General features: G+C 38.1%; 1 protein-coding gene across 9 annotated transcripts; it reads right to left on the reverse strand.

Annotated features, from left to right (window-relative positions):
* Nucleotides 1-1329: 1329 nt before the first annotated feature.
* LOC129212057 (dipeptidase 2-like) lies at nucleotides 1330-18089 on the reverse strand. Of its 9 annotated transcripts, none has more exons than XM_054840097.1 (12): nucleotides 16215-18084; nucleotides 9934-9979; nucleotides 9702-9846; nucleotides 8836-8962; nucleotides 8224-8353; nucleotides 7739-7880; nucleotides 6836-6905; nucleotides 6154-6330; nucleotides 5528-5615; nucleotides 4809-4884; nucleotides 3008-3143; nucleotides 1330-1794 (listed from the first exon to the last, which is right to left on the reverse strand). In XM_054840097.1, the coding sequence occupies exons 1-12, from the start codon at nucleotides 16248-16250 to the stop codon at nucleotides 1600-1602; spliced, it is 1368 nt and encodes a 455-aa protein (XP_054696072.1). In that variant the 5' UTR covers nucleotides 16251-18084; the 3' UTR covers nucleotides 1330-1599. The 9 variants fall into 9 exon arrangements, with proteins under 9 accessions (XP_054696072.1, XP_054696073.1, XP_054696074.1 ...); XM_054840098.1 differs by lacking the exon at nucleotides 16215-18084 and adding an exon at nucleotides 12568-14214; XM_054840099.1 differs by lacking the exon at nucleotides 9934-9979 and having other exon boundaries at nucleotides 16215-16790.
* Nucleotides 18090-20356: the final 2267 nt, after the last annotated feature.

Below are 20356 nucleotides of genomic sequence, written 5' to 3' on the forward strand. Positions count from 1 at the left end.
CAGAAAGTGGCAGTAGTATATTCAGAATATACTTATCAAGGAGACTACCTTATGAGAAGAATTAATGAAGCTTCATTCTGAAGCAATAAAAGTCTTCTTCCAGAAATGCTACTTGTACGTGGAATGCAGAAATGGATGGCAGGAACAGTCTCAAGTGACTCTAGAAAACAACTGACGTGCTGTTTCCATTCTGTTCATGCTTAGTCTTGTCTTTCAGTCGTTAAATACTTTGTGTGTTAACAAATACTATCCTTAGATCAATTACAGGACTTTTATTTTATACTAACTCTAAATTCTGGAGATGTCTTATCAGTAAATAAAAGCACATGCAATGGGATAAAAATCACAATTAACAGCAAATATCATGAGAAGGCATTTACCAGCAAGTACTGGGAAATGACCCTACAAAGATGATGTGCTGCCATCTTACAATTTCATCATGAATCTCAGGATATTTGATTAAAATTCCAGGTTTGAGCCATATTAGCCTACCAACAATAGGCCTATTGCAATATATGCTCTTCTGTATAACAGTAGCTTCTAACCTCACATACCTTGTGTATTTGAAAACATGTTCCAAAGGCTGAAACAGCAGAAGATTTATAATAAAAAGATTTCTTTCTAATCTCATCCCTATGAATCCTTTGACAATGGTCTGATTTTAGCTAGCTAGAATAGAAATAAAATAAAACCTGTTATTGATAAGGATCGTTGTTTAAATGTGAAAAAGATTTCCACAAAGCTGTGGAACATTCTAAGAAAGGTTTTATTTAAATACTTATTTTATACTTTTCAGACTGCAATAAAAATATCAGAACAAGATCTCACCCTCTCAGTAGCCAGAATTTCTGCTTTGTCCTGGTGTATTCTTGCTCCCAGCTTGTTCATGAATGCAGCAAACAGCAGTCCCCAAATTGCAGAAAAGTATCTACAACATTGCCTGGTCACATGTGCCTGAATGCAAGACACCTACCTCCACCCTTCAGTAACTCTCCAGTTGCCCACTGTCCTGGTCAGGGTTCAAATATAAGAATTTACTACTGCAGGATGGATCCCTAAAGCTAGTCATAGGCATGAAATCTGAACTGAAATGCAATCCATCGCATCATCTTAAAAACCAAAACAAAACACCATTCTTCTACATATACCAGATGGTCTTCTCTAAGCCATCAACTGATGATGAATGTTGTATGACTTAACAAGAAGTAATATCTGAAAACATCTCAGCACAGCTGTCTTAATCATATTCTCTAATTCCTGTGTGGAACTGCCAATTCTGAACTCCAGTATTTATACCAAGTGCTGCAATATGAGTACCAAAACCATGTGTCAGGTATTAGAGAATTTATTCATTATATGTGAATACTTTCCATTAACAATGTTGGTCCTGGTTTAGCCAAAACGACACAGAATTTATCACTTCAAATTCTAAATGCTTTTGCTACAACACTTAAAATCTACATTAACTTTCAAGTATGCAGGTGAATTTATAGAAATTATATTAAAAAATTTGCATAGCTTTACATTAAGAAAACCTAAAAAAGATAGCTAGCTGCATTGCAGATTACTCCATATATCTGTCTCTAGACTCCATAGATCTTATGATTCATAATAGAATATTAAATACGATACAGTTGCAAGTGTCAGACTAAAAGGTTGTGCCACAGAAGGAAATCCGAAGGACCTGGCTGTCTGAAGCTGATGATTATGTAGGTCTAGGCGGCAGGAATTTTGTACTTCTTCTTGCGGAATTTCACTTTCACCTACATCCATTAGTCCACTAATGTTCCGCACCTAGAAAAATTCAGAAGGTTTCCCCTGAAAGCCAGTCTGGCACAACAGCAAAAGGCTTTAATCAATTAGCAAATTCAGTGCTATTTCAAGTGAATCAACTCAAACTGTATTCGAAAAAACACGTCTGAATGTGAGGAAATCAACATCATTATCCTGATGTTTGCATTCCTATTAAACACTTCCCAGAATTCAGTGGAGATACTACTTTACAGGCAAGAGTCACAGGTCTGTTCTTTTTCCTGGCTCCCTCCACATTTTGACGAATTAGCTGGAAAACCTTAAGCAAACTCATGAGCTTTCTTCCCTGAAGTCATCTCACAGTCTTAAGACAGAGCTTAAAACATTTCTAATTTAGAAGGAAAAAAAATTACTAAATCTCACAGATCAGCTAGATGTGATGAATTTCAACCTCTTCATGTAAAACACACGTGCAGCTCGGCATTAGGTAGATATTTAGGTAGATTAACTGGAACAGTACAGAATTCTCTGATTTCTGGTCATCTAACATACCTCAAAAAGGCAACTAGAAAAAAGATCACTGTGAAATATATGTCTGTAAGACTTTGTGTATAATATATCTACTTATTTATCCCTGTAAATAAAAACAGTAGGAGGCAAGCAGTTTGCAAGTTTCAACAGAGGCTTTTGAAAAAGTTACCATTTAGGAGGTCCTTACTCTCATACAGTCTCTCTCATTCCCTTCTCTCCTCCCTCATCCTTCTGGATTAGCTTCTACCACTTAGTCTTAAAACTCATTGTGATATAGTTGTTATGTTTATGGCTTGTTAGTGATCTGGTCATGGCAGGAGCCTTTTGGCTAGCAGCCCAATCCCATGACAAGAATTGCATTGATTTGCAGGAGTCAGCATTCCTTACTGCACCAGCGAACACAGCCAGACTGTGACGCTGGTACGTCCGCAGTTTCTCCAAACCATGAAGTGATTCTATTTAGAATTCAGTGATGTGTGCTTATCAGATTACCACAGAGAAAAAAGTTCCAAAGAGCTTTGTCCTTACTTTCCTTTATTCTGCTAACACACTCTTGCCATCTTGGTTTCTTTCCCAGCATTTGGAATTATTGCATTAAGTGCTTACATTCTCTCATAGCTTTGTCATTGTTGGAGGGGAAGCAGAGGGGGACAGCAGCAAGGCACCCACAGTTCCTCTCTCCCTCTTAGTAAGAGTCGAGATTCAGTTTAGTTTTTAAACTTACATTTTCCACTTCCCTGAAGACACGGAGAAAGTTGTCCCTTAAGACCCCTTTCACCTCAGTTTCATTCCATCCTCTTCTAAGAAGTTCCTCAATCAAAGAAGGGTATTTAGAAACGTCTTCCAATCCCTGAGGGAAACTGTTGGCAAGAGTCACACAAGAACATTCAACACACATCACTGAAAAAATGTAGGAAAAGATTTTTAATTAGTCTTTTGCACATATTCACTTTTGGAATTAGTTCACTTTGGACCCAGTTCTTCTGCTGAGAAGTTAAAAAAAATAATTAAGAACTCAACTGACATAAACAGAAGCAGGACCAGGACACAATGAAAGGCTTTTTCTACACAGAGGATACCCTTAGCAGAACAAAACCCGGTATTCTGGAATGAAGATGCACTTATGCATAGGCAGAACAACAGCATGGAGGATATTAAAACAAAAGGGAAAAAACCCCAAACTCATGTATGCATTAACACATACTCTATATCTGGCCTTTAGAGCAAGAGGAAACAGCCACATCACAGACGGAGCTGGTGCAATTCACTTGTGTAACTGAGAACAAAAGGGAACCTGCAAACACATGATGAGCTAAGGAGTTGCAGGCAATCTTGTGCGCTCTGTTGTTTACAAAGTCATTTTTCCAAAGAAAATACAATTAGAATAATAATATTGTTTTGAATTCAGTAGTTTAGGCAGTAAAAAAAAAAGGTATTCAGAACCCCCTACTGAAGAAATTACAATAAATTGACCTATGTTTTGTGCTCATTGTTATCAGAATAAAAAGGAACTAGAAGAAGCTGCAAAACTTGCGTTAAACAGCTGGTTTAAATTGTATTTCCATTACTTTGTTTTGAGATAACTAATATATTCTGTTATTTTTCTTTTCTGTGGAGGTGTGGTGATGAGCATATCAAGGAATCTATGCCATTACTTTCCACCAGGACTTAGGACCTTAACAACTCCACCACCAATTAAAGTGATGGTCTTTGTGAAAATGCATGCAATAAAATGTGTCCATTTGTTGCAAACCATATTTTTATTTTGGAGATCATCGTTTCAGAGCTATGACTAGCTAACTGTCATGGAAGCTGGCACACTGTTTTTGTGGTCTAACTACAGATGTGAGTCCGATAGTGACTTTCATACCCAGGTGTGTCTGAACCCAGGGAAGGAAAAAAAAAAGGAGATGAAGATTCAACAGAAAGATAAAAGGCAAAAAAAAAGATTTAGGGTTATGCCAGCAAATGCCACCCGATCTGCAGTTATTTCCTGTGCTGTAACAACACTAGCCCAGGAGTGAGCAGGAAAGATTGTGTTGTAGGCTGTTCACCATGTTCTGCTTGCCTCAAACACTGCGCAAACCCCAAAAGCAGGAGTGGTTTCACAGCCCCAAAACGCTTTGGGCTTTTCCCACTGGAAAGTAATAGTGGAGGAAAGAGTTTTGCAGCATCTCCCTTGGCCAATGCATTTACCATCTAAAGGCTGAGGTAGCTTTTCCATCATTCATCTTTGGCTTCTGGAGGAAAGCACCCTCTATCACTGTTTTTGTATGTGCAAACCTCTGACTAGAACACATAACTGCAGAGTTCACAGGGCACTAGGATCATTTCCATATTTGTAGCACGGCTTCATACAGTTCTAAAACAGAATAATTGTGCCCCTCTTTCATGAAACTTGTTTTAGTACTCATCACAAGAAAACTTGCTACAGCTCTTTTAGTCTACCTCCTTTTTTCCCCACAAGGAATCAAAACCTTTATAATTTAAGGAGCAGATGTCAATGTATGTACAATTTTACTAACCTTTCCACTCCATCATAGTCACCACCAATTCCTATTGATTCTGAACCTGCAATTTTCTTTATGTGGTCAAAATGGTCTGAAAGAAAATAGCAAAGAAAACTATGTAAATATCTGGCAAGAAGAAATAATACAGCTCAGACATATTGGCACTAGGTGACTGTTCTCCTTAATCAGGGATTCTTAATCAAATCCTTTTTAAAAAAAAGTCAAAAGACATCCTGATAATACAGATTAAAATGTAATAATGCAATTGACATATTCTGAATATTTACTGTTGGTTAACTAGATGCTATCTGTTATTAAGCACATCAGGTAGCAATCTTCAAAATAACAGCTACACTGATGAGATGCAAATGAGGAGGAAGACATGATCATCACGGCACATTAATTCCCAACATGTACCAACAGATATTTCATTATCCATTACATACCTATGTTTTTCACTCTTAATTATAAAGATTTAAGATGTTTTCTAGAAATAACAACTACTTTGGGATTAATGGTTCTTGGCTCCATTTGGGAGCATCATGTCCTCCAGCTACACACCTTGTACCTCTTGTTATTGTTTGATGAATATTAGCTCCAAAAATACCTAGAGCTGGGATAAGGTGTGGAAGGGAATAAACAAGCAGTATAATTTACACTATCTCAAAAATGACACAGACACCAGGAAATTCATAGAAGCCACCCACAAAAACCACAGGATATTAACTTCAAACCTGCAAGGGTAAAAACATTAACAACTTTTCTGCCACAGGCCAGTACATCTGCATTGAAAGTCACCATGATAATTCCCTTGTTCTTTTTCTGAAAGATATGAAGAGACAGGTGATGAGTGGACATTCATGTGTCCTGTAAACCTCACAGGCATCTCGTATAGATCCTTCTACATCCATTCATCAGTGAGGATAACGACACTCTATAAGTCAAAGCTCAGCTGGCAACACAAGGCTTTGCCTCTCTGTCTTTTACCCTGGATTCATTATATTCTCATGTAGCCTGAATCAGCAGAAGTCCAGTGACTATGTCAAACTCAACCAGAAATTCCAAGTATTTGCAAACACTTCATTTTTGTAGCCAAAGACAAAACACAACCCAAAGAAAATGTCCCAGAAGTGAACATGTAACTTGCTGCTCAGAGATCTGCTTATAAATCCAATTCAGAGAGGAGAAGGTGAAAAGTAAACACCACGACTTGAAGGCACAGGTTTGCCTCAGACTAGCCTAACATTGCCATTAAAACAAAATCCAAAAAACCAAAACCAACAAAACCAAACCCCCCAAATAAATAAATTTAAAAAAACCCCCAACAAACAAAACCAAAACAAAACAATATATCGCTCACCAGTTGCTGGAGGATATCATCAGGAACATTTCTTGAGTGATTACAGATAGAAAATGCTGAGGAATGGCTGAAAATCACTGGTGCTTTTGAGATATTCAGTGCAGCTTTTGCTGTGGAATATGAAGTATGAGATAAATCTATCAGCATACCCAGGCGATTCATCTCCTTTACCACTTCCTAAAACAGATTTACAGACAACAGTGTCAGTATTAAGTTTCCTTAAAGGAAGCCATTTAGCTGATATATGTGAACAGATAAATAAATTCTGCAGCTGTCAGCTAGTCATAAACATGCTGTGCCTGTATGGATTTCTATTTACCTACTAATTTAATAGTAATTTATTCACTCACAATTAGCTAGCACACCACCACATGCTCAAAACTTAGAAAACTTAGTCAATCTAAAATAAGTCATTTGAACTGTTATTCACATCCCACTATTACTGCATATTAATTCATACATCTGATCTGTATTAAAACAATTGTTATAATTAAATCTAGCACTTCTTTTACCCTAAGGAACATCACAGGGAATTTGGTTTGACTAAACCCTGATGACCTTCTAACTATCAAGAAAGTCCAGTAATTAATTTTTAATGACAAGTTGCTTTTGAAAAGATAAGGCCAGATGTTGTTAGCTGCATGAGAGATTGCTTAGATTAGCATTCGAAAGAGATCCTTACTTGGCCAAATGCAGTCAGACCAATAACACTAGGATAAAAGTTGTGTATTCCTTTAGATGATGATTCAGACCTTAAAAGGGGAATTGAGGGAGGAGAAACAGCATGTTATTCTGGAGGCTACAATATCAGCAATTGAAAATTCCTATGCTGCACACAATAAAAATTATTACCATGTCACATAGTCAAATGTTGGAATAACGAGCTACATTATATATTTCTTGTTCACACAGTGTTTTTTATCTTCATAACTGTTTTCCGGACATTATGCCTTCAGGTTCAGGACTGTTGCATGTTTGTGAAGCAATGCAAGACAAGCAAAGAGATGCTTGTCAGAAATTTTCTGATTAAAAAAGCTTCATCAGAGAACAAAGATACCCTGAAATGTCAGTGACCTGCAGAAAGCTCTCTGCATGCAATTCTCCTTCTTGTACTGACTCAGGTGAAAGGGATTTTGTCAATCCAGCAAAGCAGGTGCAGGAACTAGGTACCCATCTCTGTAGTTGCATATGGGACCTGCACTTTTGAGCTGGCCAAGAGAGGACAGCGCTGAAGGCTGCTGACTGCTGAGTTCTTACATAGCATTTACCCTCTTTTATCTACATCATACACATTTTTAGTACTTTTTTTCTTTTTTTGGACTGTTTTGCCCATGTAACTTTCCATCTTTGTGTTGTTAACAAGGTTTAAAAGTTCCCAGACTGTCAGCATAACAAGCACTACATAACACATCCTTCAGTCTCCCACTTGACATGTGGCAAGTGATTTACCCCAAAAACCTATCATCCTTTACTTGGTTCAGAATCTTTCACAGGTGAACTCTGTGTCTGAATCCATATTTTCCCCATCTTGGAGCTGCCACCACTTTGCATTAGACAGTCACACAAAAACATGAACATAAGTTACCAAGGTGTATTGCAGGAATGTGTTAAAGTCATGTAACGAACACCAAGGTCATAATACATCCTCAGTGTTGCCAAACTGCTGTCAATGGAGTGACCACCTTCTATTCCAATCAAACATGCGATCCTTCTACTGTCAGAGATACCTGGAAACAACAAAGGAATATAATTCCAAAGTAATTTCATGACAGATAAGAAGTCGGTGCTACCGAGCAACAATTGTTATTGTAAATTGCAAGCAATAATACTGACATTTTCATAGTACAGGAGCTTACACTAGTGCATGTTTATATGGCATATTTTCTCATGACTGCAGTGGGCCAGGACTGCGCACAGAGTCAGTTATCGTTGTTCAGTGGAAAAAATGAAGTTAAAGTTACTCTTTAAACCAGGATAACTTGCCTCCTCTAAACTCTCTGTCTTTTGCACATACCTCCCGCAATCCCATTAAAAAAAAATAAAAATATCTGTTACAAGAAAGAGCATCACCTTGGGAAGTTGTCACAAGTTCAAGCTCTTCATAGCTGTTACACATCCTCTTGACAACATCAATTTGCTCTAAGGTCAGACGCACAGCATCCTTATTCTGAGCGCTGCAAAGAACATACACTGACCAAAACTGAAAGAGACATTGACAAGTAAACTAGATAACTTGTGTTTCAACTTGGAAACTTTCATTTGCTAATAGTGAAGTTCACAAGCATAGATCAAAATAATTTACTACAGTTTACAAGGGAGTTGCCATTATAGTTTTTCTCCCCAAAGGAAGAGTTAGGATGCAAGGCAAGAGCATTCATTCCAGACATAATTAAAGCCTCCTGACACACTCAGCTACTCCACAGTACAGGCATGAAAGCGGACGTAAGTTTAATTTATTTATTACAAAACAAATGCCACTGTTTTGGTTAAGAGTACCTGTATTATAAAAACACAAACTTTTGAAACACAAATGTTACGGAAAAGTGTCTGTTGCTTTTCAGTTTCATTGGTTTTTCTTTTTCAACAGAAAGAGCCAAACCCCAGGCCAGGCGTACTTTAGCTATTGGGAAGGAGGCAAATCTAAAAGTATGTTCTCAGACTCACAACCATGGCAGTACATACCTGAGCTCCCACATAACCAGCCTGAAGTTTCGCAAGGTTTGTGTGGGTCTTGTTGAGTTCTCTTAAATTGACCTTACTGAGTCTATTTTGGTAAAATATTCTCAGCCGCAGTACGAAGTCATTGTGGCTAGAATTGAAAACAAATAGGGCTTGTGACAGAAATAAGTTGTTCCCCTTCTAACCCAAATGTAATTTCTTCCACTGTTCATAGTCCCTTAGACCATTAATTGCCAATAATCCTTGCAGCAACATATGCTTAAAAGTCTCCCTTCTTTTGCAAACAAGCTTTATTTCTTAATTAGGACAGCAATAAACTTTTTTTGCTTCTCCTATTTTCATAGCTGTTGTGTTTCTGTATCTATTTTTCTCCCTATAGTTTCTGAAGAATGAAAGAACTGAAATCAGCCACCGTGCTCCTTAGAAGCAAGTACTTGTGGTAGCATAATCAGTGCTGCCTGTGCTAGAATTACCAGTGTTTGAGTTCCCAGGTCAAAATACACTTGCTATAGACATAATTCCTTCAACTTGTAAGGATACCCTTTTCAAGGTACGATGCCTGCTTTCCGGCTCTGCGCAGAAGTCATTGTTAATGAAATATGCCATTAAATTACAGGAAGGAGACAAGGACATTATGTGAAGGGAAGCAATAGGTGGTGAAACCTGACCAGAAAATCACAAATGCATTTAGAATAACCTGATCCTATAGTAAGTACCCTCTAAACAAAAATTACTTCCAGGTAAATCACCACAACAGTAACTAATATGCTATAACAGCCTATGTCTCTACTGATCCGAACACACTTTAGCATTTCCTCCTCACTTGTCAAGATTCACAAAGAGGCTTTAGTTGCACATATTTTATATACCCATCGATTAAACGTGCATCTTGCATCAGCTCGATAGCTCGCTCTCTCATTGATTTCTCATAGCTGAATGGCACGTTATCAGAGAAGAACATCAACAGCCACAGCAACTTTGTTGTATTTCTCTTCATTTCCATTTTCCAGTTTGCTAAAGCAAAGAGATATCATAATTATTCACTGATGAAAATGAAACAGCAAAATTTCCAGTCTGTGGAGGTTGTAGGCTTAATAGTACATGCAGAGCCAAAATGCTTCTCCTCCTGGTAAGGCTGGGGTGAATTCTGCAGGAGAAAAGAAAGAAAGAGAACAGTAAACAGAAAGGAAGGTAGCAGCAGAAACTGTAAAACAGCTACCTTCTCCCAAAGATTTTAAGGTCCCTGGCTATTTTGGTTTTGCACATATGGCCACTCCTTAAACTCTGCTGCTGCCACCAGCTGACTGCTGAAGGGAACCAGCTCCTCAGTCAGAGCTGGCAGGTTCCTGATGAAACCCGGACTCACACGTCCCAAAAAGCAGCTCCCAAAACAGTATAACATGATAATTTTCTCATTACATTAACTTGTTTGTTCTCATTATTTGGGAAACCTCACACTGAAATGAACATTGAAACTGGTTTTGAGAAATTCCAAAAGTCAGCTGCTTCTGAGTAAACTGTATTGTTAAAACACACAGCACATCAGAGTATTTTCAGAGCAAAGCTATTGAAATCCAATGCTTTTCTATACCTTCGCAAGGAAAATATGTGCCAAACATGAAAGAGTCACTTTATTTCCGTGGAAATAAAGGTATGGAATAAAGGTATTTCCATGGAAATGGGTATGACAACAACTTCAAGAGTAATCTAAGCACCCCCAGCTCTTTTTTAAAATACAGTACTCAAACACTTGGACAACAGCCTTTCAGGTGTCAGTCAAAAAGCATTTTTACAAACAGATTAGAAATACCTCCTGTTCTCTAAAGTAAATATAAATATAAGATCTTCTAGGAGGTCAAAATACCTTTTCAGGGAAAAGGTTGGTTTGTTTTTTTTTTTTTCCCCAGAGTTACTGGCAGCATTACCTGTAAAGCGAAGATCAGTCACCTCCTTCATTCCTTGGAGTGACATCCTAATTAGATGCATGTGCCCTGTGAATTCTTTCAAATCAAAGAAGTTTGGCTAGAATTCTAATATTGCAGAGCCAATGCTCAAATTTTTCCAAAAGATTAAAAAAAAAAAAAAGTTGATTTTTCATTTGTTTTCCATGATGAGTCAGTTAAGTTTACATTTATAAACTGTCTTCTGGCAGCACAGAAGTTTGTTTTTACTAATAAGGGAAGTTGTTTTTATGTATTCCTTGTCTGCAGAGGTAAAAACAAATATCAAATATCCAAGATATGACAAAATTACAAGGCAATTCACTTTGCCTGCATGCTTTGCTTCTCTTATCTTTAAGCAAATTTTTAAAGCAACAGGAGGTGGACATCAACCCAGGAAATCATTTCCTGATATAAAGCCACATATTCATCAATAAAGTCACAGATATCTCAAGGGAGATCCATAGGTGACAGTGGCATTGGAAGCAAATTCAAGTCACGTTAAGCAGATTACCTATTGATGGCATACTGCTCCAAACACATTTCTTTCTTCCCCTCACTAGAACATTTTTATTATAAAAATCAAAGCCAAAATAAGAGTAGGCCTGTAACCAGGATATCGAAAAGCAGCACAGTGAAAATCATATTATTAAGATTCCTATATTTCCAGCCTATATATTACACCATTTCCCTGTCACCTGCAATATGCAGAGTGCAAATCAAAGGAAAAGTTAACCGGCTTATTTGCCCTGCCTATGCCCGATAAAACATAAATACATTTGTAACGGACTTATATTTAATAAGCCAGTATAAGTTTAATTAAGCTGTGCACTTAAGATGTTTTAAAATAAAAATTAATCCATTTTGCATGTATTTTATCACTAAATCAAAATAATAGTTAATTAAAAAAATTAAGAAAAGATCTCACAACTTGGGTTTAGAAAGGTGCAAACTGGTATTCTAAAAAAAAAAAATCCTTTAACTTTGACAAAAATTCCTAAGGTGGTTCTTTTGAGAAACTGGCTCAGACTTTTTCTGTTTCACCAGATTTGGGAATACATTAAATTGTGGGACCATCTGGCAGCAAGTACTTTTGAACAGTGGGAAATATATGTAACACTACAAGGGACAATGAGCACAAAGAGAAAACTTTCTTACTTTCACCTACACTCCAGCTACACGATACATTACAGGCTTCTAACATACAGACACACACAGTGTGGAAGAGCTAAGGAGGGAGGTGCAAAATGCAGCTCTATCTCTTCTTCCACGTGTCACTTCAGAGCCAAAATGCCTCTTTCCATATCTGCCTTTGCATCTCTCATTGAGAGCGTAACTGCTTTTAATCCCCACCATACCTCTGCACACAGGATAAGCACAGCAATTTTGGGGCATCAAGCCTAAAAAAGCCATCAGCCCACAGCCCAAAATAAACAATGACAGTCCCTGGAGAGCTGCGATAGGCATGGAGTGAGTCTTTGCAGACATACACTACAGAAATAAAGCTTTACTACTATGCACTAGTTAACTTCTACCATTGGTTTACATTCTCCAAGCTTTTCATGAACAGCTAGGAAGTTACTTTCAATAAAACATGAATGCTGAGAAAGCGAACATAGTGTACACTGAGTGTTCTCACATCAGGGAGGGCAGAGCTATAATGAAGCAGGATGGCCATATCTGCCGTATAAGGATGCAACAAGGGCGGAGGGGTTGCTCTTTTAAAATAGATACATTTTAACGGAAAGTTTCACAGTAAAAAAGGAAAGGTTTTCTGCATGCTTCTGTCATTTACCATCTTCGGAAGTATTGGCAAGCTGCCCGGCCCCTCTTCTCCTTTCCAGTAGGCAGGCCAGACCTCAGTGCAGAAGGTTCAGTAAACAGCTGCTATTTCAGTGCAGCAAATCTTAGTTAGGAATGGCATTCCTTTCATCCTTCATCATTTGAAGTCTTTCTTTTCCATCTTATTCTTTACTAAAAACCTTAATGACAGTCATTACCTTAAGACTTGAATTTCTTGAATTATTGTGCCAAATCAAATATACCAAGTGCAATAAAATAAAGCTCACAACCCAAGATAGTAACATAGCCTGAAAAATGAAGAAGGTTCATCATCATCCACCCCCCCACACCCCCCAGTCCAGTTATGCTGAGAGCTCATGCAGATAATCCTAGTGTAGCTCTGAATTAACTACCTCAGATCATGGTAGCAGCTGAGTTGCAACAGCACAGACAACACAAAGTGAGCAGGACCCTAGGTAAAAACTTGCTTGCTGATTGCTGGCAAAAGCATGGATTCTCCCTAATCCTTAAATAATAAACATAATTAGTACTACATAAATATTAAACACACTTCTAGGAACAGGACACATGCATCGTACTATGAAGTATGTTTTAAAGAAAGATACTGATCCTTTGAAATTTACCTTGTCATTGAGACAATCTTTCAAATCTTTCTCGATTTTTGCTTGAAATTCCTTCTGCTATCATCAGCCCTGAGTCATGTCAGGTTTATCTGTTCCCTTGCTTAGAAACCTCCTTAGTGCTATCCCAGTGCAGGTATTACAATTCATGATTTCCAACCTGCTATTCCTTCCCTGCTTGTGCAAAGGTGCAATGAAGTGCCACCAAGCAATGAGAAAACATGGTGCTGTTAAACTTATTGCTTAAAACAGGGATAAAAGGGAATAAATACAGTAATGGTTGGAAGGCATTTCAGGATCTCTAGGGAAGAGAAAGGAACAAGTAAAATAGTTTGTCCCAAACTTCCTGGGTAAGAGAAACCCACTAGGGACAATTACAGTACTTCCGTATATAAAGTCACTCTCAGCTTTCAGCCTTGAATTTAAGTGCATCCCTGGATATTACACACGGTATCCTCCACACATGTAGACTGCAAGTTTTTCAGATGCAATATAACCTCAATTGGCAAGACTTCTTTGCAGCTGAAGTGTACGAGAGTCATTGCTTTCTCCTTTAAAACAATTCCATAACAAATTTTATTATTACAGATAAAAATGATGTTTTAACTCCAGAAAAGTTTCTCATAACTTCCTTTAAGAAAAGGACAACTACTGAATTTCTTTCCTATTAGGTTGTTGTGGTTTAGCCCTAGGCTAAACCACAACATAGGTTCTCATCCTTTACTTCACTGGTGTTTCTTCCTGCCCACAGTTTTTAAGACTTTCTGACAAATTCAAATTGCTGAATCAAATAGTTTGGAAGTAAATAGGAGCTCTGCTAATACTATGCCTTTTTTAAATCTAATTACTAATGATGAAGACTATTTTCTCAGAAATCTTAAGTTACTGTAATTCTTTTAACCTCAAGACAGACATGCTTTATGGCATAATTCCTAAAGACAGAACAAACCATAACAGCCTGCTAGCTAGTTCTATAGCACTGTAGCAGACCACATATTATCAGGCAAAACTGTGTCCAGTTTAAGAGTGCTGACCTCAGTGGAAGGGCTAGCCAGGAGCGTTTGATGCAGGGAGTCAGCTGGCTTCTTTGTTTATGTGCAGTCTCCTCTTACTCAGATCTGGTGATACTGCTTTCCTGGAATGGAAACTAGAACCCATTGAATAGCACGTACAGACTTGAGCAGACAGCTACTCCAGGGCTCCCCTCTGCAAACACACTCCCTACTGTATAGATCACAACAGATTGCAAAGCTATAGACAGCAGATTATATGAAAGGAATGCTCTTCCTCCCAGTCACCCCATTTGCCCCCCTGCTCCTGTCCCTTGTTTAGCATGTGCTGTTCTCTGTGCCAGGGTCAGTGCAAGCCATGTCCCCTCCAGCCCCTGCTCCTGACAGACTCGTTCTTTTTGGCAGGATTTTGCCCAGTTCTGAAATATTTCTAATATTCTGGAAATGTTTGGATATTGCTTTCAAAAAACAATGCTACAAAATAGCGAGAGAGACAGACAAAGGCCACAAGGATGAGCATTACTGAGCATTAACAACCAAGTTTAACCACAATGGATGCAAGCCTGGGGAAATATTGCTCTCGCAGGTGTTAATGAACTTTGCTTCAGCACGAGAAAGCCTATCTGAGTACTTGTGCCACAGTGAGTTTACGCACCTCTCCTTCACAGCTGGTAAAAAGAGAGCATTTTCAAACACACCATAGTCATCTTTGTGCATGCGTGTGTGCTGCCCTCATTTTTCCAGTCTAAAAGAGAGCACTTTGTTTTCTTCTGGCCATGACATGCAAATGAAAGATTTTGAGGAGCAGCAGTTACTGGAAACACAATCATCCTCATCATCCTCAAAATCCTTCATCAGATGGGAGTCTTACTGTTTCTTCCATATAAATACATCAGAAATATACATGCATTGTGAGACCCAAAAACTTTAGTGAAACAGCACTTCTACAGAACAGTAAAGGATAGAGAGCAATCAGTTGTTGTTTCTTTTCTGCTCTGTGGCAACCATAGAGATTGCCCTCAAATGTCAAAGCACAAATACAGACTTACCTTTTTACCACAAATGTGGACCTTGTTACCACAGTGAAAAAAATCCTCGTATCTCTATAATCTAGAAAACGTTAAATTTGTTTGTGGCAGCTCAGCATGCAAAACATTAAAAAGGTCAAAAAATTGCCCAAGCATGAGAATTCTGGCAAGCTGGCATCACAAAGGCAAATTAGTTTCTGCAGGCATTTTTTTGTTTCAGATTCCTTAAACCAAAATATAGATCAGACCTGCAAACTGTATCTCTAGAACTCTGCCAGATGCTGACAAAATTACTCTAAAGGGAACACTAAGATTTTATAGCTATTATGCTATTCCACAAATACACATAATTTATCAGTTCAAAATGCTTAGTGTGAAAGTACCAAGCCTTGTTCACACAATAATATTGTTCTGATGCTATAAAAACTGCTACGCATTGTAAATTTTCGTCCAAATATTTACTATTTTTCCATCAATAAGAAGTCCATAGTGATTTTCAGGAAGATTTTTAAGCACAAAGCGTACCTACATGTTCTTCAAGCGGTTCGACTGCTAGAAGAAACTATACTTATCTATACATTACAAAAACCTCCATTCCATGTAATTGTACAAAAATATTTATTCTTGGTAGCTACAAGAATTTCCTATAGATTTGCTATTTAAAAGTACCTTCTAGGTTTCATGCAAAGTATTCTTTATACTTTGACTGTAAGACTCATTTGCCTTTGAAACTTCTTAAGTAAAAAGAGACACATAAGTATATCATTATTCAGAAATCAGTTCTTGAAAATTGAAGGAGCATCGCAAGCACTACACAAAAGTAAGAACATGGCGTATTAGGCACCTCTATTTAAACAACATTTAAAATACAAAACCCACACAGCTTTCTTCCATGCTGACTGAGCAGAGTTGAAAAGTGGAAGTTAACATGAGATTTATAGCTTTTTCTTGTTTATCTAAAGGCTCCTTAGAGCAGGTTACCTTCTTAGGAAAATGTAGCAGAGTCGAAATCCACATTCCACTGTTTGGATGCAGCAGCTAAAGCTTGGCACCAGGTCCTCCTGGCATCAGAGCAGCAACCAAGAAAAGTCCTGTTTCTTTAGCTCATGTCACAGGCTTCACACTCAACAGGCATTTGGAGATTACCCCTTTCAGAGACAGAAGGTCTGTGAGAGCTTTCAGCTCAGCTGCCGCCCAGCCGGGGAACCCAGTAGCCTCATGCTGTGCCGTGTTCAAAATCTGGCATCTCCTCCCTCTTGTGGCAGGCTGTTTGTGCAGTCTATCACGTATCTGCTCACTAACATACGATGTGTTTAACAATGCTCTGTTTACATTGTTTTAGAAATAGGCGCCCCTCATCACAGAATAATTGAGGTTGAAAGGGATTTCTGGTGAGTTGTCATCTAGTCCAGCCACCTGATGCCAGCCAAGGTAACTTCAAAGTTAGATGACGTTGATGTCTTCAAGGAAAAAGATTATACCACCTTTCCAGGCCCCTCTTCCAGTGCTTGCTTATTAACATTGTGATTTTTTAAAATTATTATTTTATTTTAAAAATAACGTTCAACTGGAATCTCCCTTGCTGCAGTCTGTGATGGTTGCCTCTCATCCTCTTGCTAACCTACTCTGAGAAGAGTCTCTTTGATTTGAACTTACAGTAAGCATAGGTACAGGTATGCACCTTACTGCTGACCTAATTTTACCACATTGACTATACCTAAGCCAATAAATATTTACCCCTTGCTACTATACCTGCTGGATATTAATCATGACTTACAGTGCCATGGTGTGATATTTGTAAAGGTCAAAATGCTCACAAGTTACAGGTGACCTTTTTGAAGAGACTTCTGTTTCTGAACTTGCTGGGACTTTTCACTCCCTTTGTGGGAGCTGACAGTTTGGAAACAAATACATACATACAAAAACATGATCCTGCTCTTTCACAAGAAGTAAGGTTTGCTTATCATAATTTTTATTTTACTTGATACTTTGTACAGAAACCCGAAAGAGCATCATGCTTTTGTTTATGATTTCATTGCAGAGAAATAACCAAGTCTCACAATCAGAACTACCACAGAGCTGATGTGCAAATCATGTCTTAACTGGAACATATGGCTGTCATCAATGCTCAAGTTCTCAGTAAGTGAAAACTTAAACAGAAACCCCCACATCACTTGGAATTCTGCTGCACGTTGCTAATTTGGTGAACTTTACTTATAAACATTTACCATCAACTCAAGTGCACTAAAGAATCCTAAACTATATGAATTTGCTATCAAGAGAAAAGACAAATATTTTCTTTAGAAAATATCCTCCACCTAATCTGAAGCTTGATCCAGGCCACGTCCATTTTTATGCTTACAACAGGAAACTCTCTCCCACATTTAAAGTAGCAAATAACAGGCTCAGATTCATTTTCCCATTTGTAGTCTAGTTCTAGCTCATATTTCCTTACTAATTTTGAACTTTTCAAATTGTTATCCTCTTCTTCCAAAGTAAATATCACATAACCATCATCACTTGCGGTTTATTTTTCCTATTTTCTCAGTTTTCTCTCCTTGCAAAGTCAAGTTTCATCTCTGATCTGATTTCTACCTAAAACTGTGTTTCCACATGCCTCATGGAAAACTAACCTCACCAACTCCTTGTTCAAGAACAATTTTTGCTGAGCCACTAAGCTCCTGCTCGAACTTTTAAAAGCTCACGCCTTTGCAGACTCAGAATGTAACTAATTTTTAAAGCTGCTAAAAGCCAAATTCTTCCTTTGGCTTACAGTCAGGTTTCTCCTATCTTTTTATTCCAATAGCCCCAGATGAGCCTTAGCAGCTATTTGTGTACAATAATTCTTATAACATGGCATTTGTGATGTATGTCCTTCACGCTGAGTCCATCTGGCAGGACTGTTCTCTTAATAAATATCCTGAGAGTTATCTTTATTGTCCAGAATGTTGTGACACAGCTGTGTCTCCCTGATAATAGCTATCCCTATATGTGTATATCATGTTGTAGTCGTCACAGACGTATTTTGGATCAAGCTGAGAAGCTCTAAAATAACTGCAGCACTTACACTCATACCAGCTGCTGTCAGGACACAGAGGGACAACATTATGTGTTGGAACTATCTTGCGTGCTAGGAAGGCTTGTTCCAGTCACAGAGCAGATTCACTAATTTCAATACTTACGTGTCCAAAGCACCAGCATTTTTACTACTAGCACAGATTAAACTGTAGATTACTGTAGCTGGGAAAGTAGGGCTTTGCAAATGCAGTTACCTACTGTACCAGCCCTTAACTGCAATTTCGTTTTTCCATAAAATCCTTATACTCTATCAGCTCGTGGCATCATCTACTCTACATAATAGCATTCTTTTTAATAGCATTCTTTGGCATGGATATGGTTTTAAAGAACATTCACATACAAAACTACAAACAGTGAAATGTCTTAGGGACAAGCCATATTAACGTAGTATTATAAATGCTGCTTGTCAAGTATCTGATTTGTCTTACTTCTGTGTAAAGATTGCAATCTCCAAGGCTGTCAGTTTGGCATTTCTTAAGCACAGGGATCAGTGTTTTAATTAGAAACTATTACATATTAGAAAGAGGAAATCCCATGTATTAGGATTTCTGTTTGCATAAAAATAGCAATACAGGCAGTCTTAACTATTACAAATTAAATTCCATCTGTTTCTTCTGCTGATCTCAGTATTAGTTTCAGGTCCTAAAATGGAGTGAGTTTGCACTTGGAGGGGAAGTGGTGATGGCAGATTCATTGGTTGTTTTAATCTATTTAAATCAGCATGGTTGCAACATCTTTCTCAGATAAGGCCGTGCAAGAAATAGTAATCTAAGCTTGGGAAATCAAAGAGTTTATAAACCAAGTCAGTAAAAAACTTCTTTTTCCCATGTTACTCTATCTTGTGGATGGCTGAAGCTGCCACAGTTTCAGGACCCTAGTTTGACCAGCACCCATGAAAACAGTTCAGATGATGCCGTATACTCTCAGGATATGTACATACAGAACCACGTCAGTTCACACTGATTACCAAATGCAAAAGACACAGGAAGGAGTACAAAGATGAATGTTTCTCTTCACAGATGCTGGTTTTATTTTCCCATGTTCTGAACAGATAAAAGGCTTCATGAAGCACATCAAGATGTCCCAAAAGCTTTGTAGTCACTAGGAAGGAAGCTATAGCTGAATATTTCCTACATTTGAAAGCTAATAGTGCCATAATCATAGAATCATAGAATGGTTTCTGTCAGAAGGAACCTCAAAGATCATCTAGTTCCAACCCCCCTGCTGCGGGCAGGGACACCCTCCACTAGACCACATTGCCCAAAGCCTCATCCAGCCTGGTCTTAAACACTTCCAGGGATGGGGCCTCAGATGAAAGCAGATACCCTGCAAGATGAATACAAATACTACACTGACACCCATCAATGACTCGTCAACAACTTTTTATACAAATATCAAATTGTTTATGGGTTCTGCTGGCTCGATACTCTACTTCCACAGAATTTGTGTGTTGGAAAGAAAGATGGAGGAAGCAGCTGCAGAAAAAAGTGACAATAAGCTTATCTATTCATTTAAATTATGTTTATTTTAAAATACAGGTAATATTTACAAGTAATAATGCCCAAATAGTGAAGCAAACCAAACAAAGCACCTGGTCTCCCTGCATTCTGTTTGTTTAGCTATACATTTTTCTTCAAAGGTCTTAGGTATCCATTTTAATCCTTTTGATTCAAGAAAGGTGAAAGTTCTTGCCACAAGGTGGAAGGAGCTTCCTAATTAAAATCATACCTAATCTGTGATCTAATGGCAGATTGCTAATTGTCAGGACTATAGATCAGTTCTGTGAACCAGGATGAAAACTAGCTTGCTTCAGACGGGTGGGGTTTTTTTGTCGGGGTTTTTTTTCCTGTGTGTGTTTCCCCCCCCCCCCCCCCCCCGCCAGAAAATAAAAGAAAAATATTTTTTAAAAGAAGAAGAGGAGATCACAAAAGCCTTCTGGACAGCAGTTGTTGTTGCCTACTCAGCTCAGGAATTATAACTAAAAAGGCTTCTAGAAACAGTTAAAAAAAAGTACTTAGAAAATTGTTTTCCCACTCTGGATTACT

The sequence above is a fragment of the Grus americana genome, chromosome 13 (genome assembly GCF_028858705.1).
Source record: "Grus americana isolate bGruAme1 chromosome 13, bGruAme1.mat, whole genome shotgun sequence".
Taxonomy (NCBI): Eukaryota; Metazoa; Chordata; class Aves; order Gruiformes; family Gruidae; genus Grus; species Grus americana.

Bases quoted from the DNA above. Each gene is read 5' to 3' on its own strand.
- LOC129212057 (XM_054840097.1), bottom strand. From the start codon at position 16,250: ATGTGGATTTCGACTCTGCTACATTTTCCTAAGAAG. The intron at 3,144-4,808 runs GTTAGTAAAATT...TCTTGCCAACAG, and splicing joins GACTATGATGGAGTGGAAAG to TTTCCCTCAGGGATTGGAAG. The intron at 1,795-3,007 runs GTAAGTTTAAAA...GAATTTTTCTAG, and splicing joins TCTTCAGGGAAGTGGAAAAT to GTGCGGAACATTAGTGGACT.